Here is a 24006-nt window from a genome sequence, read left to right as displayed (position 1 = left end):
CCAAGTTGTCTCACTTGTTAAGGCTTCATTTCTTCCCTGGCCAGGGGCAAAACTGAAAGTGACCATTTGTAATCCTAGGATACAGGTCCTCCTCTCCTATTATCCCGGGTAAGCTGCCTTTCTTCATCCGGTCTTAATCTATTTAAAGTAGTTAGGAGGAGTTTTCCGTTTCCGTTTTTTTTTTTTTTAGGATTAATTTTGATTATTTTTAAATATGTCTCTGTGTAGGTATGTGCATATCAGTACAGGAGCCTACAGAGGAGTCGGATCCCCCGAGGCGGTACAGGTGGTTGTGAACCGCCCGACGTGTGCGTAGGGGATGCTTTGCAAGAGCAGTGCAAACTCTTAACCGCTGAGCCATCTCTCCCGCCAGTTTTCGTTTTTTTTTAAACTGGCAGCTCCGACTAGGGGAAATTCCAGTTCATGCATATTTTTAAAACAGTCCTGTAATTGTGACCTTGCTGGAATGCAAGGAGTTAAGAGGAAATGGCCTATTAGGGTCTTTCTAATCCGAGAAATCCCGGACCTCAAAACTATGTAGACCGCCTGTAAAAGCCACGATTCCACCAGGCGGGGATGGTTAGCCGAGAGGCCCCGCAGTTTCTTCGAGTAACTGCAGTGCAGAACCTAGAACGGCCATGAGCATCCCGAGATCCGCTGGACCAAAGAAGGCCCTGACCTAGCGCACCCAGACAGATAACGGCGGAGCTCTTCAGCCGGACCCTGCAAAGTCAGGTGAGGCGTGTCTCCATCACGCCGTTAGTGGTCAAGCTCCTCCGGGAATCACGCCGCAGGAAATGAGCCCGCCGCGCGCGCCAAGCCAGCCGCCCACCCGGGCTCCGGGCTCCACGCGTAGGCGGTGTGCGGGTGTGGGGGGGGTGGGGTGGAATCCTCCCGCCACCGCGCGCCCACCGCGTACGGGACCGCCCGGGAACACGCAAGCCGGCCACGGAAAGTTGGCGCCGGCGCGGGGCCGCGCGCACGGGGCTCGTCTCCCCCCCTACACCCCCGACCTCCCCCGCCTCCCACCCGAGGCGCACGTGCCGCCGCGCCCCCGCTCCCAGGCCGAGACGGGACGCCCCCACCCCCACCGCGGCACGCAGTGCGCAGGCGCCTCCCCGCGGGTCCCGGCGGCGGGAGCGGGAGCGGGAGGCGGCGGGCGCGGCGGGAGGCGGCTTCAGCTTAGGCTGCGGGCTGAGGCGGAGAAGGCGGCGGCGGCGGTGGCGAGGCGGCGGAGGTGATGGCGACGCGGGGCCCATGAGGCGGCGGCCGGCGGGACGGGCCGAGGCCCGGCGGAGGAGGCGGCTTCGTGGGCGCCCACCGCCGGGTGAGCGGTGGCTTGAGGGGGACCCGGGGCCGGGCGGGGCCGGGCGAACTCTGAGGCGCCTCGAAAGCGGCGGCGGGCCGGGCTCCCGGGAGCTGCGGGGCGGGAAGGGGCGCCCGCCGAGGGCTTCCCGAGGGGCGTCGCCATCCGCGTCCCGCCGCCGCCCTCGGCGCGCCCGCCCTCTTTGTCCCCGGGCGCGCGGTTCCCAAATTGGGAGGGAAACGGCTCGGGCGGGCCGGGAGCGGGCGGCGGCGCTCCCGCAACTCCTCGGGGCGGTTGGGGGCCGGGCCCGGCTGGCGCTGGCCCGGCTGGTCTTTGTCTGGAGACCGCGGCCGGCGTGCTGCGGGGTCCGGCGGGTCCTCCGCCCCCCTCGGAGGTATTTTCCTGGAGGTCCGGTTCGATCGCTGCGGAACGGGAGAGGGGCTAGCCTGGGGGGACCCGGTCCCTCGTCGCCTCTTGCTTGGATGCCTTTTCTTTACTTGAGATGACTTTATCCTCACTTCGTAAAACTTTGGAGCTCTGCTTTTTTTTTTTTTTTTTTTTTTTAATTGTTCTTCGTTGAGTCTCCAGATTGAAAATAGAGAGGAGGCGCTAATGCCGTGATTGGGCTGGCTGCTGCGTTTGGAGTTTTGGAGTTGAAAAGATTTACGTGACCGGTGTTTGGAATTTGTCTCCTGCCCCCAGCCCCTTGCGATTTTTGGGATTGCTTTTCTTTTGCGCAGTGGGTGAGTTTGTTTGCTTCTTGTTGTTGTTGTTGTTGTTGTTGTTGTTGTTTTATAATTTGGAAACTTCTTTGGTCCTGGGGACTGGCAGTGCTACAGATTTCACTGTTTGTACTTTGTTTTTATTGATAGCCAACACTAGGTGCAGTCGAGGAAATCAAGGTAGACTGAGGATAGGTTATCTTGTGTCTTAAGTCTAAAAGTTGATGGTTTTGGTTATGCACCCTTACAAGTGGATATATGTGAAAGCGCTGTGCAGAGCTACGTAAACGAAAATTTTAAATTCTCTTGTGAGGCAGAAACCAGTTTATCTGCAGTACACGACCATCTGTAGGAAGAAGGTTAATAATGTAATTTTGGAATCAAATCCTTTCCTTTGTAGACAATTTGTAGATGTTCTTCAGAGTAAGAATGCAAAACAAAAGAGAAACAAACAAACAAAAAAGCCCCACAAACTTAATTGCTTCGCTCCTAACTAAATTAGTCATGAGTTTTGTTAAGTTTGCAGCTTTTTGGGGGGGCGAGCAGGGATTTACTTGCAGGTTCCTCGGATTTTCTTAAGGGCTGTGTAATGTCAGAAAGACAGAAACTAGAGCAGACTTTTCTGGGTAAAGGGCAAAAAGCTTTGTAAAGCCAGTCAGTTACGCCAGACCTCTGTGCAGAGTACTGGCGGCCAAGAAAGGGCATTTTGGAGAGAAAATAGTCACCATAAATTTTGTACATGTGTCTTGATTTGTAATGGCCTCAAACCTATCAATTCGGTTCCTTTGGGAACCCATACTACTAAAGGACGCATGGTAAGGTATTCAGTACTGCCTTACATACAGGCAGTAAAGTCTTGTTTTCAAATGTCTGATTGGCTGTCAGCACAGTTTGGCAAAGGTTTAATCTTGCAGACCTATGGAATGTGATTACCCGAAGGGTTCCCTACAACAATGAGATGATCTCATTAAAGGGGGGAAAAAACTTTTTTGAAGCAGAGAAAAATGCTTCTTTGAAGCAGGGTATCATTGTGTGGTATGGGTCGCTCTGAAACTTGGTGTGCAGCTCAGGGTGGCTTTGAACTGGGGTTCCTACTGCCTTACCCTTCAGAATGATGGGGGTTACAGCCGTGTACCACCCTGGGTGGGCCATTCAACAAACATTTTTGTGGTCCTGGAGACTGTACCAAGGGCTTGGCATATGCTAAGCATGCACCGACGATGCCCATGCACTGACGATGCCCTTGCACCTTCAGCAACCCTTCTCCCCAGGAAGGACTTATGTGGCCCAGAGGTAGGTTTTGGAGAAACAGATGAATGCCATCCTTTTTATTCTCCTCTCAATGTTTTTAATGTGCAAAAAAAAATTTTTTTTAGCAGTCTGGAAATTATCTAAAATCCTTGAAATCATGTGCAAACTTGTAGAATACATTTTTCCTTTATAGAAACGGAATGAACCTCACATACCATTCTTTTTTTTTTTTTTTGAAGATTTCTTTTTTTTTTTTCCTCCTTTATTAATTATTCTTGTTACATCTCAATGGTTATCCCATCCCTTGTATCCTCCCATTCTTCCCTCCCTCCCAATTTCCCCTTATTCCCCTCCCCTATGACTGTTCCTGAGGGGGATTACCTCCCCCTCTATATGATCATAGGGTATCAAGTCTCTTCTTGGTATCACATACCATTCTTATCCTTAAACCTCTGAGCAGTGTTTTACTCTCGCAGGTCTATGGCTTGTTTTATACGTGTCTTTACGGAACCTGACTGGTTGCGACTGAATTAATTGTAACCTCACAATGACCTGCAACAAACCTTATGAGGATGTTTGGAGTTAAGTGGAGTTAGACTCTATTTTTAGGGAATTCCTTTTGACTCATTCTTGGACCTGGGGTTCCTAATTGTCCGACCAGAGCAGGCGTTTATGTGGACTTGGATTCCACCCTGCAGTACTGTCCTCCCGCTCCTCCTCAGGTCCCTCTCTGATGCTGGCCATGTTTTTACCTTCCTATTCTAAACTTATGCATTCTCTGTCTTCCTTACCAGATATGTGTGGAGCTTTTTGTTGTGTTTTTGAGACAGGGTCTTATTCTATCTCAGGTTGGCTATGAACTCAGGGCAGTCCTGCCTCTTTCTCTCCTTGTGCCTGTAGAGTTAGGATTGCTGGTGTATGCCACTGTGCCCATTTGGTGTGTATGGTGTTGGAGAGCAAGCCTACATCTTGCATGCTAGGGAAGCACTGCCAACGAAGCTACACCTCCGGCTTGTTTTTATAGTTGTCTTCATTTCCTTCTGTTCTGTCCCAGAGATTTTACCCAGGGGAGGTGGACAAACTCTACCACTGAGCTACAGCCTTAGCCCTGCTTACACATTTTTTTTTTCCTTTCCTTTCTTTTTTGTTTTTTGTTTGAGACAGGGTTTCTTTGTGTAGCCTTGGCTTTCCTGGACTCAATTTATAGACCAGGTTGGCCTCAAACTCACAGTGATCCACCTGCCTTGTCTCTGTGCTAGAATTAAAGGCATGCAAAACCAATTCTCGGCTATACATTTTTTCTTTTCCTGTGTATTTCTGTATATCTTTGTCATACTTATGTCTTTTTCCTACTTCCTGAAGGTTTAAAGCTCCCCAAAAGAGTCTTTGCATGCACTACATCTGTGTCCTTTACCCCAGAAGCAACTCCTCATCCTTTATACTCATGTCAAGACTTCAGGGCTACAGAGATGATGGCTCAGTGGTTAAGAACACTTGCTCTTAAAGAGTACATGGGTTCGATTCCCAGCACCAGCATGGCAGTTTACAGCCATCCATAACTCCAGCTCCACAGTATCTTTTTTTTTTTTTAATCTCCACAGCATCTTAACACACTGTCTTTTGACCCTTTAAGCACCAAGCACAAAAGTGGTGCATAGATATACATATGAGCAAAAATACTCATACACATAAAAAGAAATTAAAAAGAAAGAAACTCATTTCCTCTTTCTAGTTTAGCCTAGAGACTAAAAATAAAGTATTCTTCTAGGAATTATGCTTATTTGTATAATGTTTATGTCACCGTTAGACCGTATAGTGTGTTCTGTAATATTTAGAGTAATGTTTTTAATATCTCCGTACCCTCAGCACCTACCTTATAATTAGTTCGTTTATGTATTCAGCAATTTGATGCCCACTAATTTTTTCTTTGTAGTTGTTTAGTATGGTAAAATAGTTCTGATAAAGCCGTAGTGAATCGTTTTGGAAGCCTTGCTGTTACATGTTGCATATTCTTTTCTTGTTTTCTTTTTCCTCTATACAGCTCAGAACTGGTCTGCACTGCCTTAACCTCAAGTGATGGGGTTATAAGTATGTGCACATGGTTTATACATGGCTTTTGTATGTTAGTGGTCTTCTATATGGATATAGTGCTATTTTGTTATGGTTTATTTAAATATTTATTTTTAATTGAACATGTGGCCTTTACCTTTAATTCTGGCACTTAGGAAGGCAGAGACAAGTGAATCCCTGTGAGTTCAAGGACAGCCAGGGCTACATAATGAGACCTTGTCTCAACAAAACAAAACAGGGCTAAAGAGAAGGCTCAGGCGTTAAGAACACTAGCTGATGATAATGGATTAAACATCTGAACCTGTAAGCAAGCCCCAATTAAATACTTTTTTCTTTTATAAGAGTTGCCATGGTTATGGTGTCTCTTCACAGCTAACAGATATCTCATTATAGAAAAGAGTTTGAATCTGAAGCCATTGCATCCTATTGTTCTTAAACCTAGAATATCAAAGTGGAAAATATGTCCATGATTTGAGCTATTATCTGAGAAAACTTATGTATGTATGAGTTATGGTTTACACCTGAGGTGCTGCTCTAAGCATGGGTTGGAGGCGTTGGTCTGTTGGGAAGTTACGGAAACTTTAGGAGGTGACAGTGTGCCTTTGGAGTCTTTGTGCTTCCTGGGTGCTCTGTGAGCAGCTGTGACCTTCCACACACGCTCTCCCATGAAGTTCTGCACCTGAACGTCCAAAGTAATGGCGCCCAGTGATCCTGGATGAAACTGAGACCATAAGCAAAAGCCATCCTTCCTTTTTTGGTTTATCTTTGTCATTGAAAGCTGCTGCTGCTGCACATAGGTTAGAAAGCCTTTTCTCTTTTTTCGTTTTATGTGTTTGGAGGCAGGGTTTCACGTAGCCCAAGCTTAGCCCTGAATTCCTCCTGCCTCCACCTCCCAGCTGCTGGAATTCCAGATGTGCACCACATCCTGTTAGAAGAAGAAACAGAACTCTCAACTGTTAGGAGCTTTGTTTTTATCTGCTTTTTATATGTTTTTCATTGGGAAACTTACTTCCTACTCTGGAGGTTTGAAATTGCATATATATGAGCATAATTTCTCAAGAGGGGAAAAAGAAAAAGGAGATCTGTGCTTAGAGTAGTGTTCTTAAATTCTACTAGCTAATCCAAAAGCCTTAGAGTAACATTTGGAATTTTAAAAAGTATGTCTTGGACTGTATATTAATACTACAGAGTAGTCCATTGAGCTTACACTGAATCTCACGGCATGTTTTATTCCAACAAAAGAACCCTTGACATGAAGGAGAGTGATTAGAAAATGAAAATTGTGTAACATTCATGCTGCAGATAAACATTTAATGGAACTTGTAATTGAAACTGATTTTTTTTTTTTTTAATTTGTATATGTGTGGAGGGATGGAGCCTTGAACCTCCCGGGTGCTCAGCAAGTGATCTACACCCTCAGCCTCTGTGGCTGTTCTAATCAGTTTTCCAAGTACTCAGCCAAGAAAAATGTCAGCAACTGGATTTCCAGGGACTGTTGTGCTGAGTGTGGTAGCACAGACCTGTAATGTCGGCCGGCACAAGAGGCAGGGGCAGAGAGAGGAGGCATGCAGCCCTTCTTGCTGCGTAGGAAGTTTGAGACCTATGAGAGCGTGGACTAAGTGAAACACTCACTGTCTACACAAAACAAAGGAATATTAGATGTGATAGCTTCCCTTTCTTACAGTTAAAAAATTAAATTGTGGGGCTGGAGATGGCTTACTGGTTAGGAGCACTGACTGCCCGTCCAAAGAACCCCCAGGTTCAAGTCTCAGCACCCACATGGCAGCTCACAACTGTCTGTAGCTCCAAGATCGGACACCCTCTCACAGACATACATGCAGGCAAAATATCAACGCACATGAAATTGTGTATTTGAGGGTATGTGGTCTATGTCGTGATGCGCACGTGCAGGTCAGGACAACTTTTGGGAGTTGGTTCTCTCTTAGCCCTGTTGATGCAGGGTTTTTTTTTTTTGGTGTTGTCCTGTGCAGCATGCCCCAGGCTCACTGCCTTTGAGCTTCTGGACTCTTCTCTTTCCACTGCTTGTCTCCATTGTAGGTATGCTAGGATTACAGAAGTATGCTGCCCTGGCTTCTCTCAGGCTTGTGTCTACTCATTCAACATGGCTTCTCACTGAGCCCATCTTGCTGACTTCCTGGTGATGTTTCATAATTTATCTCTGTGTTGGCCACATGTTTAATTTGTGAAAATTCATGAAGGAGTGTGCTTGTGTTTGTGTGTGTGCTCCTTCCCCCCCCCTGCTGCTGGAATTGCACACAGGGCTTTGTGCATGCTAAGCAAGTGCTCTACCATCAAGTTATGCCTCAGCCCAATTTTTTACAGTATTTTATTTGTCAGTAAGTTTACAAAAAAAAAAAATCAAAATTGCATATAAAAATTCAGCTTGAAGAATTCTTTAGAAAAATATGCCTGCCTGATAGGCTGTCACTGCCGGAGCTAAGAAACCCTTGTCCTCTTTAGGTGTACGCTATTTTCCTTTTTGTTTCAAGCTCGCCTCCTGTTTAGTTACTTGTATTATCTAATTGGTATCCAAACAGTTAAAATGTTTTTTTAAAAAGCTTTACTGAGAAATAATTGAAAATTTACAAGTCACTCATTTTCTTGTACTATTTATTTTTATCTTACATGTATGAGCTAAAGTTGCGGCTCACTCATTTAAAGCACACAAAAGGGTCTGGAGAGATGGCTTCACGGTTAAGAGCAGTCTCTGCTCTTCCAGAGGGCCTCTGTGTGATCCCAGCGCTCACAAGGTGGCTCACAGCCATCTGTAACTACAGTTCCAGTGGATCTGATGCCTTACTCTGGCCTATGCAGGCAGAGCACTCTTCTGTTTTTGTTTTTTCGATACAAGGTTTCCCTGTATAGCCTTGGCTGTTCTGGACTCCCCTTGTAGACCAGGCTAGCCTGGAACTCACAGCCATCCGCCTGCCTCTGCCTTCCTGAGTGTTGGGATTAAAGGTGTGTGCCACCACTGCCTGGGTTGGCAAAACACTTTTACACATTACAAGAAGAAAATTAGTATCAAAGACTATTTCTAGGGTATCCACAAGGATATATAGCCTTCACGATGATTAATTTAAGACTTTTGTCCTTCTAAGAAGAATGTTAATATTCTAAAGTAATCATTGTTCACCTCATAGATTTAGACAACCACTAATTTACGTTAAGTCTAATTACAGATGTTTGAATTTATCTAGAAAATATTGAATTTTATCTAGATAATTATATTGTGTTCTGGACAGCTGTGGTAGGATTGTAACTTCCAGGCTATGGCATGTCTGTCAGGGCTCTGTCTCAAATAATATTTCTGGGGCAATACAATATTACTGATACTACATTTGTAGTAATACTAATACAGAAATACTACAGTACTACTACACACATAGTATTACTGATCAAAAGACAGTATTTTAGAGGTTTTTTTCCCCCATGGGGAAGAGTAGCTGTTTGGAAGAAGGTATCTTAGACCAAGCATCCTTGTCTGAACTGGACTGTCCTGCCTCTGCCCCTCGTGTGATTCTGTGCCAGCAATATTTTAGCTCTTGGTAAATATTGCTCAGAGGTCTTTGAGAAGTATGCCACATCACACTTGCCATTGCTGTGGTGATGACAGCAGAATTCCACAAACCTACTAATACTGGAAATACATTTATCTGACATGTTTCTTTTCCAAGACTGAACATTGTTTAGAACTCTCAATTGATCTAAGTGTAGGCTGTTTCAGACATGGATACCAGTACTGTCCTTTCTGAATGGAGACAGCCCCACTTACAAGGCGGAGTGGATGAATGTGCTATCCCATACTTTTCCAGCTGGTTCCTGAATGTTCTTGAATTCAAATAGAATGGCTCTTTGCCAGTGTAAATTGGCACTTCAGCCCACAATGGTGTGTTTTATTTCCTTGTTGGTTGATGGAGCCAACATTTCAGATGCCTCTCTTTTCAGGAGGTTTTATAATTTCATTCATGATAAATTATATTTTGTTTCTCAAATGTTGTTCAGAGCCAGGCACACTTTTGAAAACAAGTTGTTTTCATGTTTATGCCACAGAAGATTACTGTTTGCAAGTTAGCTGCCATAATTCTTTCTCTTAGACATTGTCACCAGCTAGTTATTAGGCATCTGTTATCACTGATGTGCAATTAACTTCACTTAAAACGTTCCAGTTAAACAAAACTTCATTGTAAACCCTCTAATTGATTCCTTGTCTGCACACTAAAGCACACTCATCGGGGTGTGAGTCACTGGTGGCCGTTCTTAATGGATTGTGCAGCTCTTGGTCTGCGGTGCCTGGATCGCTAGTCCGTACCTTGGGATCATAGTGAGTCCGTCTTGCATTTTTAAGATTTAGTCCTAGTACAGATTTCCTGGAATTCCTGTTTGGGAAATATCTATGAAAAATTGACATCTTGTTATTGTTAATGTGACCGCTGTTACTTTGCTTCGTTCCTGACCCTGGAGTGCTGAATTCTATGTAATTTTTCAGTTACATTATGAATTTTATTGTGCCAGAGATAATATTAAGCAATGTGAACCTTAGAAATCAATTAGTTTTATATTCTCCATTTATGTCACCATTGGAAATATGGAAAGAGGGGCTGGAGAGATGGCTCAGTGGTGGAAAACATGTACTGTTCTTGCAGAGGACCTCAGTTCAGTTCCTAGCCACTTGTAACTCTAGCTCCAGCAGCACTTGAGATGCCTCTAGCCTTAGTGGGCACCTGTAATCATATGCCTGTGCATGTGTGCATGCACTAGCGTACACACACACAATTAAGAATAAAGTCTTAAAATGTGGAAAGACCTCATTCCTAAAGCACATGGATCACATTCTGAAGTCACTGTTCTCTGCTTCTAGTCCATTCTGCTCAGTTTCACAAAATTTAGGGTTAAGAATCAGTCACTTAGTGCTGGAGAGATGGCTCAACCATTAAAGGCTAGGCTCACAACCAAAAATATAAGAGTTTGGTTCCCAGCACCCACTGCTGTCTCTCCAGCCAGGGGGAAAAGAAAGAACCACCCACTTAGTTCATTTTAGGTTTTGTTTTTATTTAGAAAAGAAATTAGGACTTTAAAGGATGGACTGCCGGCTAAGGCTATAGCACCTAGTTGGTAGAGGTCTCACGTAGCATCCATCCTCAAGCCCTTGAGCTCTGTGCCCAGCAGCACATAAAACTCTCGGGTGACACAGCTGTAATTAATTTAAGAGGCTTTTTGTTGTTGTTGTTGTTGTTGTTGTTGTTGTTGTTTTCAAGAGAGGGTTTCTCTATGTAGCCCTGGCTGTCCTGGAACTCACTTTGTAGACCAAGCTGGCCTTGGCCTCTGCCTCCCAAGTCCTGGGATCAAAGGCGTGTGCTGCCGCCGCCACCGCTATCACCACCACTGCTCAGCTAATTCTTGTTGGTTTTTTGAGGCAGTCTCACCTTGAAGCTCTTTCTGACATTGAACTCATAGAGATTGACCTGTCTTTGCTTCCTCAGTGCTGGGATTAAAGGCTCATAGCACACTCATCCTAGGAAGTGCTTTGCTTAAATAAACAGAATCATGTAGTGTGTCCACTTTCAGCCTGCTTGAGATTCATGTATGCCTGTGTTGCATGTGTTGATATATATTATAAATAATATTCCTTTTTTCTTTTTGAGACAGGTCTCATATGGTCCAGGCTGGCCTTGAACGTGCTGTATAGCTAAGACTGTTGTAGGACTCCTCAGTATCATTCTAGATGGGCTGTTAGAAGTAAAATATTATGAACAGTCATGTACAATAATTATGATAACATAGTTTTACTTACTTTGTATAATTCCTAAGAGCAGAATGTTTGAATATATAACAAGTTTGTTTTTCATTTTAGGTTTAAAAACATTTTTAGGGTTAAGTGTGGTAACACACAGCTTTAATCCCAGCACTCAGAAGGTAGAGACAGGTGAATCTTTGTGAGTTCAAAGCCAGCTTGGTCTACGTAGTGCGTTCCAGCCAGGGCTGCATAGTGAGAACCAGTCTCAAAAATAACTAAAAAGAAATACTTTCCTTATTATTGTTAGCACATTTGTTCTACTTTCTCGATGTGAGGCCTGTGTTAGTGTACTCTGCTACGAAGTTGTCGCTGTCATTTCTAGTATATATATCTAGAGGGTTTTGGGTTTTTTTTTTCATGATCACATTTTCCTGTAAGTGGTAATTTGTTATTAGTCACATAATATTGTCAACTAGTATGAATTGGTGTTGGAGTCTGGGGTTTGTTTTTGGTGGTTGTTTGGGAGTTTTTTTTTTTTTGTTGTTGCTTGGTTTTTTTGTTTGTTTTTTTATTTTTAAATTAAATGTACTTTTTAATTTTTATTTATTTATTTTGGTTTGTGGTTTTTCTATTTTTTAAAAGATTTATTTATTATATATACAGTGTTCTGCCTGCATGTATGCCTACACTCCAGAGAGGGTACCAGAGAGGGCACCAGATCTCATTATAGATGGTTGTGAGCCACCATGTGGTCGCTGGGAATTGAACTCAGGACCTCTAGAAGAACAGCCAATGCTCTTAACCTCTGAGCCATCTCTCCAGCCCTGGTTTGTGGTTTTTCGAGACAGGGTTTCTCTGTAGTCTTGGCTGGCCTGGATTCTCTTTTTGTAGACCCGGCTGGCCTTGAACTCACAGCAGTCTACCTGCCTCTGCCTCCCTAGTGCTGAGGTTAAAGGTGTGTACCACTATGCCCAGCCCTTGGTTTTATATTTTTAAAAATGTTTCAAAGCTTTGTTTTGGATTTATTTGATTGCCTCTAGACTGCAGTCTAAGCATGCTCAGTTCTCAATCTAAATCCAGCTTGGCTACCTTTGAGCACTCTGATGTCAGGATGTCTTTCCATTTTGGTTGGTAGGAGTACAAAGCATTGCTTGTCCCGTGTCACATGCCATGATTATCCCACTTCTTTGGTAGCTTCTTCACACATGAACTATTCAGTATGAAGACGGAGGCAGGCCCTCTGTAGACATCCAGGGTCTCTCCCATGCAGCGTGCTGTTTTCCACGCTCTAGTGTTCTGTCCTATGAGTTAGTTCCTCCTGCTTCCGCCTGTCTGGGCTGTCTCATCAACTCAGTGAGTCTACTGTGCTTTGTGTATTTCTTCCTTCTTGCTCTGGAAACCCTCCAGTTAGCTTAGTTAAATAGAGGTCTCATGTTGTTTCCCTCCTTTCAGGCATCTCTGTCATGTATTGTCTATTCCTTTAAAAATATTTATTTATTTATTATATATACAGTGCTCTGCCTACATGTCAGAAGTCTATTACTTTAAAAATATTTATTTATTTATTATATATACAGTGCTCTGCCTACATGTCAGAAGAGGACATCAGATCACCTTATAGATGGTTGTGAGCCACCATGTGGTTGCTGGGAATTGAACTCAGGACCTCTGGAAGAGCAGCCAGTGTTCTTAATCGCTGAGCCATCTCTCCAGCCCACATTGTCTATTATTTAAGGAGTGAATAACCACTGTTTTACAGAGTTCCCTCTTAGTGTTAATTCAGACAGACAGACAGGATCATCTTCTACCCAAGCTTGCCTTGAACTAATGACCTGCTTCAGCAGCCCAAGTGCTGTGAGGATAAACTCGCTACTGTGCCTAGTCTGCTGGACTCCCCACCACCACCACCACAGGGTTTCTCTGTGTAGCCTTGGCTGTCCTAGACTTGCTTTGTAGACCAGGCTGATCTGTTGGACTTTTTAAAGATATTTATCTCATTTTAAATTCTGCATATATGTGTGTATCTCTGTATGTGTGAATGCTAGATCTGGAGCTGCAGTTACAAGTGGTTATGAGATATCTAAGGTGGGTGCTGGGGATTGAACTCAGGTCCTTTACAGGAGCAGTTTATGCTGGTAACTGCTAACCATCTTGCAAGCTCCTATCTGGTTTTTATTTTATTTTATATTTATTTTTATTTGTACTTATTTTATGTGGATGAGTATTTGCCTATATGTATGTCTGTGTACAGCATACGTGCCTGATGCCTGCAGAGGCCAGAAGAGGGCTCTCCTGGGATTGTGATTAGCGTAACAGGTGGTCGTGAGCCACCATGTGGCCACTGAGAATTGAACTCAAGTCCTCTGGAAGAGCAGCTAATGCTGTTAAGTGTACGTACACACACACACACACACACACACACACACACACACACACACACACGCACACACACTCCTGGCTTTTAAATCGAACAAGAAAGCCAGGAAGCAGGGTGTAGTGGCTCACACTTGTGATCTCAGCACTCGAGATTCCTGAGAACTCAAGGCAACCTAGACCACAGAGTAAGACCCTTTCTTACAAGAGGAAAGAAACATGAGGTGCTGTAGCTACTGCTCAGCCAACTGTTCCCTCCAACTGTTTTCAGCAAACTATTCTTTTAATTCTAGGGGTAAATAGAGGAAGCTAAGCTTGGTGATTCTTGGCTGTGTAGTCTTAGCACTCAGAGTCAGTGGTAGGAGTGCCACAAGTTCAAGGACAGCCTGGCCTAAGTAGTAACATCTGGGCTAGATAACTGAAAATCCCCAAACTAAACATGTAGATAGGTAAATAAATAGAGCAGGTTGATCACGTTTCTATGTGTTGTCTTTTTTCTTCAAAAGAATATGATAGCCTCTGAAAATCTGGGGTTGGGCTGGGATCAGATGACTTAAGGTACAGGTTTTAAAGAGCCAGAGCCAAAGTAAAACATCTGTGGGAAAACAAACATTGCGTTTCTGAAAGTGTTGAACAAAGATTAGGAACTGAAACTTGAAAGTAAAAATGGTTAACTTTGGGCTAGAGAGATGGCTCAACGATTAAGAGTGCACTGGCTGCTCATCCAGAGGTCCTGAGTTCAATTCCCAGCAACCACATGGTGGCTCACAACCATCTATAATGAGATCTGATGCCCTCTTCTGTCATTCAGGCATACATGCAAATAAAGTATGCAAATACATATATATATGTAAATAAATAAATCTTTTTTAATGGCTAAAACATTGGTTAACTTCTAGCCCGACACTAGATTCTGTACAATATTCTGTCTTATGCTTAAGCCATCCCCAATCAAAGGTTACTGCCTCATGAAGTTACTTCTCTCTTTCCTTTTTTTTTTTTCTCCTTTTATTTAAAGAAGAGGACATTAGATCACATTATAGATGGTTCAGCCACCATATGGTTGCTGGGAATTGAACTCAGGACCTCTGGAAGAGCAGTCAGTGCTCTTAACCACTGAGCCAACTCTCCAGCTCCCTTCTTCCCTCCCTCTTAAGATTTATTATGCTGGGCATGGTGGCACACAGTACTTGGGAGGCAGAGGCAGGTAGATTGCTGTGAGTTTGAGGCCAGCCTGATCTACAAAGCAAGTCCAGGACAGCCAAGGCTACACAGAGAAACCCTGTCTCGAACCCCCCCCCCCAAAAAAAGATAATACGTATATAGTGTTCTAACTGTATGCACACCTGCAGGCCAGAAGAGGGCATCAGATTCCAATACAGATGGTCCTGAGCCACCATATGGTTACTGGGAATTGAATGCAGGATCTCTCAAAGAGCAGGCGGAGCTCTTTTTTGTTTGTTTGTTTGTTTAGTTGGTTGGTTGGTTTTGGTTTTTCAAGACAGGGTTTCTTTGTAGACCAGGCTGGCCTGGAACTCACAGTGATCCACCTGCCTCTGCCTCCCAAGCGCTGGGATTAAAGGCCTGTGCCACCATGCCTGGTGAGCAGGTGGAGCTCTTAACCACTGTTTTGTTTTGTTGAGTTAGGGTCTCCCTGTGTAGCCAGCGTTGTTCAGGAACTGGCTGCATAGACCAGGCTGGCCTTGAACTCACAGAGATCCACCCACCTCTGCTGGGATTAAAGGCATGTGCTACCACCTCCAGGCTTGCTTACTCCTTTTTTGAGACAGACTGAAGAAATGGAAATCAAGAAGAAAAGTATAAAAGGTTATAACAAAGGGTATAAAGCAGGTGCTAGAGAAATGCATGTGTTATCTGTTGATCACATATTTATTTAGCACTTAAAATATATCTTCTCCTGGTCTAGATGCTGAGGTAAGGGTCTGGCGTTTGTCTTTTCAGGGCTCCCAGTCAAGTTGAGGTGACAAGATAAAACATTGAGGCAGTCAGCTCAATAATCTTGATAATGTGTTTAGTGTACCTTGAGTCCAGACACAACTCTCAAGACTTGGTATGTACAGTCTGCATAGCCCCCCTTTAACAGTTGTCTCAAGCTTGCTGTTCTGAAGCTGAATATACAAATTTCTCAGTGTCCAGACCTTACCCTATTCAGTGGTTCTGTCCCTCCTGGTTGCAAGGGGCCTTGCAGATTTTTTTGTTTTGTTTTTAAACTTTAGATTGATTTATTCTACACTTAAGATCTTGAGCCCTGAAATTTCCTGCTCATAGCAAGTTTTGTTTGCTTGTTGTTTTTGTTTTTCTTTTTAGGGAAGCCGGTGTCTTTTTATTTGTTTGTTTATTTTATTGTGTGTATATTAGTGTTATGTGCTTTATACTTAATTTTTAAAATCCTATGAACACTGCATAACAGAATAATACAGTAAGTTTTTGCTTGATCCTAATAGTTTATAAGTAATAGAAAAATGTTAATGAACTCTGGGTCTATTGTAACTCAGTGGTAGAATACTTCTAGCGCAAGACAAGGTAGATTTATATCTTAAGTTACTTGGAAAGTGAACTAAAAATAGTATATTTGGTCTCTGTCCAATGACTTATATAAGCAAACATAATTTTCTTCAGTGTGTGTGGGTGTGTGAATTGTTTTGACTTATGGACCACCATGAACTGCAGTGTTCTTTTTCTAAAAAATTAGTGCTAGTTCTGCTATTCTTTTGGAAGCCCTTGGTTATTTTAGGAAAACATGCCTATCACCCATTTATGAGATGTTAGTAAACACATCGTTGTTATACAAAGTGATACAGTAAAATGTTGAAGCAGGCTGATTTTACTTTTTCCCCATTATTTATTTATTCACTTTGCAACCTGATCACAGCCCCCTCCCTTTTCCTCTCCTTCCAGTCGCACCCTCTGTGTACTTGTGTGTGCATAGTGTCTGCGTACAGTCTGTGTACTTGTGTGTGCATAGTGTGTGCATACAGTCTGTGTACTTGTGTGTGCATAGTGTCTGCATACAGTCTGTGTACTTGTGTGTGCATAGTGTCTGCATACAGTCTGTGTCCTTGTGTGTGCATAGTGTCTGCATACAGTCTGTGTACTTGTGTGTGCATAGTGTCTGCATACAGTCTGTGTACTTGTGTGTGCATAGTGTCTGCATACAGTCTGTGTACTTGTGTGTGCATAGTGTCTGCATACAGTCTGTGTCCTTGTGTGTGCATAGTGTCTGCATACAGTCTGTGTACTTCTGTGCCCATACAATCTGTGCACTTGTCTCTGCATAGTGTCTGCATACAGTCTGTGCACTTTTGTGTGCATACAGTCTGTGTACTTGTGTGTGCATACAGTCTGTGTACTTGTGTGTGCATACAGTCTGTGTACTTGTGTGCGCATACAGTCTGTGTACTTGTGTGCGCATACAGTCTGTGTACTTGTGTGTGCATACACTCTGTGTACTTGTGTGTGCATAGTGTCTGCATAGTCTGTGTACTTGTGTGCCCATAGTCTGTGCACTTCTGTGCCCATACAATCTGTGCACTTGTCTCTGCATAGTGTCTGCATACAGTCTGTGTACTTGTGTCTGCATATAGTCTGTGCACTTTTGTGTGCATACAGTCTGTGTCCTTGTGTGTGCATACAGTCTGTGTACTTGTGTGTGCATACAGTCTGTGTACTTGTGTGTGCATACAGTCTGTGTACTTGTGTGCGCATACAGTCTGTGTACTTGTGTGTGCATACACTCTGTGTACTTGTGTGTGCATACACTCTGTGTACTTGTGTCTGCATACAGTCTGTGTACTTGTGTGTGCATAGTGTCTGCATACAGTCTGTACTTTTGTGTGCATACAGTCTGTGTACTTGTGTGTGCATAGTGTCTGTGTACTTGTATCTGCATACAGTCTGTATACTTGTGTGTGCATACAGTCTGTGCACTTGTGTGTGCATACAGTCTGTGTACTTTTGTGTGCATAAAGTCTGTGCAACTGTATCTCCATACAGTCTGTGTCCTTGTGTGTGCATACAGTCTGTGTACTTGTGTGTGCATACAGTCTGTGTACTTGTGTCTGCATACAGTCTGTGTACTTGTGTGTGCATACAGTCTGTGCACTTGTGTCTGCATACAGTCTGTGTACTTGTGTCTGCATACAGTCTGGTACTTGTGTGTGCATACAGTCTGTGCACTTGTGTCTGCATACAGTCTGTGTACTTGTATCTGCATACAGTCTGTGTCCTTGTGTGTGCATACAGTCTGTGTCCTTGTGTGTGCATACAGTCTGTGTACTTGTATCTGCATACAGTCTGTGCACTTGTGTGTGCATACAGTCTGTGTACTTGTGTGTGCATACAGTCTGTGCACTGTGTCTGCATACAGTCTGTGTACTTGTGTGTGCATATAGTCTGTATACTTGTGTGTGCATACAGTCTTTGCACTGTGTCTGCATATAGTCTGTGTCCTTGTGTGTGCATACAGTCTGTGTCCTTGTGTGTGCATACAGTCTGTGCACTTGTGTCTGCATACAGTCTGTGCACTTGTGTCTGCATACAGTCTGTGTACTTGTCACCAGAGGAGGCCAGAAGAGGATATTGATTCCCCTGGAACTGGAGTTACAGATGATTATGAGCCACTATGTGGATGATGCAAATTAAACCTGAGTCCTCATAAAAGCAGCACCTGCTCTAAACCACTGTACCGTCTCTGCAGCATCCTGGTCCTGAACTCCTGATCGCCCTGCCTTGTCTCCCACTGGTTTGGCTTAACTAGTCAGCTTTTCACATGTAAATTTTGACATATGCTATGTCTATGTATCTTTTCCTTTTTATTTCAAGAGTGTTTTGGAAATCATTTTAGCTTTTTAAAGTCATGCAAGCCCCCACCCCCCTTTCAATATTTTAAAAACAACAACAGGTTGCTAGAGAAATGGGTCAGCAGTTAAGAGCACTGGCTGTTCTTCCAAAGGACCAGGATTCAATTCACAGATCCACACAGCTGCTCACAACTGTCTGTAATTCTAGCTCTGGGGTATCTGACACCCTCACACAGATATTTATACATGTAGGCAAAACACCAATGTACATAACATAGAAACAATAATTACTAAAACAATAACAAAATCCTATGTTTCAGGTAAGTTAATATGAACATTCAGGGTTTCCTTTTTTGTTTTTGTTTTTGAGACAAGGTCTCTACTACATAAACTAGCTGGCCTCAAACTTGGGGAGATCTGCCTGCCTCTGCCTCCTGGGTGCTGAGATTAAAAGTTGTGTGCCACCAGGTCTAGCCTCAGGAATTGTTTTAAATTTATTTGCTTAAAAAAAGTGATAGTGAACAAAGTTGGTGCCTTGTAGATGACACTTGGCCCTAGCTTTTCAGAGTTCCAGGGTGTAATAACGGGCACTAATTTCTCCTACATGGGTTTTTATTGTTGTCTAGAGAGAAGAGTCCCACTATGTAGCGGGCTAGCCTGGAACTCTCTGGAGACCAGTCTGGCCTCAATTTCACTTTGTTTTTGTTTTTAATCACAATCCAGGTGTTTTCCTTCTCTGACTTTGTGAGCCCCGGGATGTGTGAATCACCTCCTGTGGAGATGGTGTCTCAGTGACTGAGCCAGCTGTGGGGTGTTTGAGCTGAACAGCTTGCTCCTCCTGGGCTGCTCAGATCCTAGTGAGAAGCACTGGCTGTGGCTGCTGGTAGCCTGCTTTAACCCTGTCATGCCGGGCTTTTGCTTTTTGCTGTAGTTGCCAAAGTTCCTGGGAGGCTTTTTCTTTGTTTTGAGTCGGGGTCTGTCTTTTAACCCTGGCTGGCCTGGAATTCTAAGACATCTGCCTCTCTCTTCCAAATGCTGGGATTAAAGCTCCACCATGCCCAGCAGTTTTGAATTTTCACAAATGACTCCTTTCTCTATTAGATTTTCTTTTATTTTCAAATTAATTTTATTTATTTTGTCTTTATGTATGTGTACTGTGTGCATTCCTGGTGTCTGCCAAAAGTGGGTGTCAGATCCCCTGGAACTGGAGTTAGAGACAGCGTGAGCCTCCAAGTGGGTGCTGGGAGCTGACCCCACATCCTCTCAGAGAGCAGCTTTAACCCTGAGTCACCTCTCCAGCCCATATCAGGTTCCTGTAGAGCCTGACTTAAAGCTTTGAGGTGGTGGTTAATTTTGCTGGTCACTTACTTTGGGAGGAGGAAAGAGTGGTATCCACATCAAGCCAGGCTCCATGGCGTTCTCAGTGACTCCTGGAACTTCCTGGAAATGACATGTTAGTGATTTATTGTTTTCTGTGGGAAGAGGCTTATGACCTGTTCTTCTTTTTCCTTTTAGAGAGAATTTGGGAAAGTAGCAAACAAAATACCATATCTGAAAGAAGGTTCCGGGTAACAGAAGTTTTGGACAACAGGTAAGTGTTTGGGCTGACTTGGTGGTGGAGATTTACCACAATCTACAAGTGCAGTGGGAAAAGAAGAGTCGAAAATTTACATGTGCTTTGTGTCAAATGTTACAGTAAGGATTTAACATGTGACCTGGATTCTAGTCATTGAATTGAGTATCTCAGAATAAAATTATCCTTTAAAATGCTAGGGTTTCCCACCCCCCACCTTGGTTTTTCAAGACAGGGTTTCTCTGTGTAGCCTGGCTGTGCTGGACTCATTTGGAAACCAGGCTGTCCTTGAACTCAAAGAGATCCACCTGCCTCTGCCTCCCGAGTGCTAGAATTAAAAGTGTGTGCCCGTCCCCACCTGGCATAAAATGCTGTTTTTAGAGGTGGGCATGGTAACAAACACCTGTAATCCCAGCATTCCAAGGCTGAGGTGACCCTGAGTTCAAAGGTCAACCTTGGCAACAGTTGATTCACTGTCTGAAAAACAAAAACTCAAAAGTAGGAGCTGGGCACAATGCATACCTTTAATCTCTTCACTCTGGAGGCAGGTCTCTGTGAGTTTGAGGCTAGCCTGGTCTACATAGCAAGTTCCAGGACAGATGGAACTACATACATAGTGAGACCTTGTCTCAAAAACCAAAACAAAACAAAAATTCTGTTTGTGGGTTTGTGTACTAGTTAGATTTGTTGCTTTCATAGCGCTGTTTAGAAATTTTTTTACATCTACCATAAGGAAAATATTACTGTAAGAACATTGATTGTGGGCTTCTAAACCCAGGGTCTGCTCTGCTGCGTGACCTAGCAGAGAGTGCTTCCTGGTTCCTTTCTCCTTTTATTTTTTATTTTATTTTATTGGTTTTTGGAGGCAGGGTTTCTCTGTATAGCCTTGGCTGTCCTGGACTTGCTTTGTAGAGCAGGCTAGCCTCGAACTCACAGCAATCCTCTTGCCACTGCCTCCCGAGTGTTGGGACTAAAGGAGTGCGCCACCACACCCGGCCCTTTCTCCTTTTAGTGCTCATCATCGTCAGTTGTTTGCAGCTGTGCCATTCCTTAATTACTTTTGGAAAAAACTGGGACAGAGTCTCACTGCGTAGCTCTGGGGTTGTCCTCGAACAAATTTATAGGCCAGGTTGGTTTTGAAATCAGAGAGATTCACTTGTCTCTGCCTCCCAAGTTGGGGTGAAAGGGTGTGTGACCACTCTTGGCTTCCCTTAGTTACTTTAACACTTTGTCAGCTGGTCTAAAACTTGTGCTGTCTAGTAAACTGCCTCTTCACAGAGACGTCCAACCCGAGGGTCCCTCTTATGTTCTCTCACAGTGGTAAACTCTGACTGGACCAGAAAGCTACCCCAGTGCGTTATTCTGTTCTGCGTGTTGCGCAATGCATGGATTCCTATGACACATGAACATCTATAAGACACACAGCATGCTCTATCTGAGATCTAAGTCCCAGTGAGCCAGGAAAGCAAACAAGACCTATGTCCAGACAGGAAGTAAGGTGTGCTGTGTCATCTGAAGTTGTTCCAGTGAGGTGCGTTAGATTCTAGTGTTTGTTCTACTATGAGTCTTGAAGTGAGTTACATTTCAGGGTTACAAAGTCCCTAGAAATACTATGAATTAAAATTTGCATTGTTGAGCTGGGTGTGGTGGTGCATGCCTTTAATCCCAGCACTCGGGAAGCAGAGGCAGGTGGATCGCTGTGAGTTCGAGGCCAGCCTGGTCTACACTGTGAGTCCAGGACAGCCAAGGCTACACAGAGAAACCCTGTCTCAAAAAACAAAACAAAACAATTTACATTGTTAGGGTTTGGTTATTTGTTGGGGCTGGGCACCAAAAATAGAAAGCTGTTTTTAGCGTGTGTTGACTTCCCCTGCTTGATACCTTCCATCTCCCAGGGCGAGGCAGTCCGAGCACCATGAGCTGGAGCTTCCTGACGCGCCTGCTGGAGGAGATCCACAACCACTCGACATTCGTGGGCAAGATCTGGCTCACGGTGCTCATCGTCTTCCGCATCGTCCTGACTGCTGTGGGAGGAGAGTCCATCTATTACGATGAGCAAAGCAAGTTTGTGTGCAACACCGAGCAGCCAGGCTGTGAGAACGTCTGCTATGATGCCTTCGCGCCACTCTCCCACGTGCGCTTCTGGGTGTTCCAGATCATCCTGGTTGCGACGCCCTCTGTTATGTACCTGGGATACGCTATTCACAAGATTGCCAAGATGGAGCATGGTGAGGCAGACAAAAAAGCAGCTCGGAGCAAACCCTACGCCATGCGCTGGAAACAGCACCGGGCTCTGGAAGAAACGGAGGAGGACCATGAAGAGGATCCTATGATGTACCCAGAAATGGAGTTAGAAAGCGAAAAAGAAAATAAAGAGCAGAGCCAGCCAAAACCTAAGCATGATGGCCGACGACGGATTCGCGAGGATGGGCTCATGAAAATCTATGTGTTGCAGCTGCTGGCCAGGACTGTGTTTGAGGTGGGCTTTCTAATAGGGCAGTATTTCCTATACGGCTTCCAAGTCCACCCCTTTTATGTGTGTAGCAGGCATCCTTGCCCTCATAAGATAGACTGCTTTATTTCCAGACCCACTGAGAAGACCATCTTCCTTCTGATAATGTATGGTGTCACAGGCCTCTGCCTGTTGCTTAACATTTGGGAGATGCTTCATTTAGGGTTTGGGACCATTCGAGACTCACTGAACAGTAAAAGGAGGGAACTTGATGATTCGGGTGCTTATAATTACCCTTTCACTTGGAACACGCCATCTGCTCCCCCTGGCTATAACATTGCTGTCAAACCAGATCAAATCCAGTACACGGAGTTGTCCAATGCTAAGATTGCCTACAAGCAAAACAAAGCCAATATCGCCCAGGAACAGCAGTACGGCAGCCACGAGGAGCACCTCCCGGCCGATCTGGAGACTCTGCAGCGGGAGATCAGAATGGCTCAGGAGCGCTTGGATCTAGCTATCCAGGCTTACCATCACCAGAGCAACCCCCATGGTCCTCGGGAAAAGAAGGCCAAAGTGGGGTCCAAATCTGGGTCCAACAAAAGCAGTGTTAGTAGCAAATCAGGGGATGGGAAGACCTCCGTCTGGATTTAATCTTGGTTGGGCTTAAAACTTGGGTTTTCATAGTTTATGGTAAGCAGCAACTCGCTGAATAATGACTTCCATTGAGTAAACATTTGGCTCTGGTTATCTTCAGGGATGCTGTCGGCTCATGATCCAAACTCAGGGGACTCTGAAGGTGGAGCTGGGATGATTGGGGAGAGGGAAGCACAGTGTTCCTGGGCACATGTTCTCAGCAATAATGCAGTTGCAGAACTTTACGTTTGCGTCTTCCAGATCTGGAGAAGAACAGATATATTTAAATCATTCTTGTTGAACAGTTTTTGTATGTACAGTATTATGGTACATTTTTTTAGTATGATAACTTTTTTTTTGTATTTGTACATTGGACTGCTGTAGTTATACTTTTTTATATTAAAGGAAAAAATTATTGTAAATAATGCCTGTTAAAGGCTAGTGTTACTACTTTGTTTAGCAAATGTTACCTTGTGATTAGAGTTTTAGTGGATGCTACACTTAATAAAAGTGCCTCTTGTGTTTCAGGAAAGATTTAAGATGCGGAGGGAAACTGAGGGACAAAGTCCAGTCTTCAAGTCTTTGGAAGAAGATCCCTTTTAGAAAGAGGTTGAGATCTTTTTTTCTGCCTGAGAGATCTTGGAATCTCCTTCTTGTGACCAAATTATAACCATTCTTAGAAAATGTTTCCAAAGAGGGGAAAGAACTGATCCACTAGAGGTTCCCACTGCGTGGTGCCTGGATGGTGTGTCTGACAGGAGCAGTGTGGCGCACCGGCGAGCATGGCGCTGCTGCGGTCTACGCTGCTTTCTCCCAGTAAGCAAAGGCATCCCTGACGCCTGAAGAATGAACATAGACCAAGTTGCCCTGAGTCTCTGTCCAGAAACCCAACTGGTTTCTGAAAAAGTTGGTCATGAATATCTTCTGTATCTGTTAACATTAGAAATACAAACAAAAATGCTCAGATTTAAGAATACTCAGAGCTACTTGTGCTGGAAGTGGCAGGAGGCCTCAATCCAGGTGCTTTATTTGAACAGTTTGCTGTAAA

At 44.1% G+C, this 24006-nt stretch overlaps 1 protein-coding gene across 5 annotated transcripts; it reads left to right on the top strand.

Annotated features, from left to right (window-relative positions):
* The first annotated feature begins 362 nt into the window (after nucleotides 1-362).
* Nucleotides 363-23490, top strand: GJC1 (gap junction protein gamma 1). Of its 5 annotated transcripts, XM_084748097.1 has the most exons (5): nucleotides 363-735; nucleotides 1895-2049; nucleotides 15440-15548; nucleotides 19813-19888; nucleotides 21766-23490. In XM_084748097.1, exon 5 carries the CDS (start codon nucleotides 21786-21788, stop codon nucleotides 22974-22976), a length of 1191 nt encoding a protein of 396 aa, XP_084604223.1. In that variant the 5' UTR covers nucleotides 363-735; nucleotides 1895-2049; nucleotides 15440-15548; nucleotides 19813-19888; nucleotides 21766-21785; the 3' UTR covers nucleotides 22977-23490. The 5 variants fall into 5 exon arrangements, with proteins under 5 accessions (XP_084604223.1, XP_084604221.1, XP_084604224.1 ...); XM_084748095.1 differs by lacking the exon at nucleotides 15440-15548; XM_084748098.1 differs by lacking the exons at nucleotides 1895-2049; nucleotides 15440-15548.
* The last annotated feature ends 516 nt before the right edge of the window (nucleotides 23491-24006 follow it).

This window comes from Acomys minous, assembly GCF_964271855.1.
Source record: "Acomys minous genome assembly, chromosome: 12".
Classification (NCBI taxonomy): domain Eukaryota; kingdom Metazoa; phylum Chordata; class Mammalia; order Rodentia; family Muridae; genus Acomys; species Acomys minous.
This window is presented reverse-complemented; position numbering and strand designations above follow the sequence as displayed.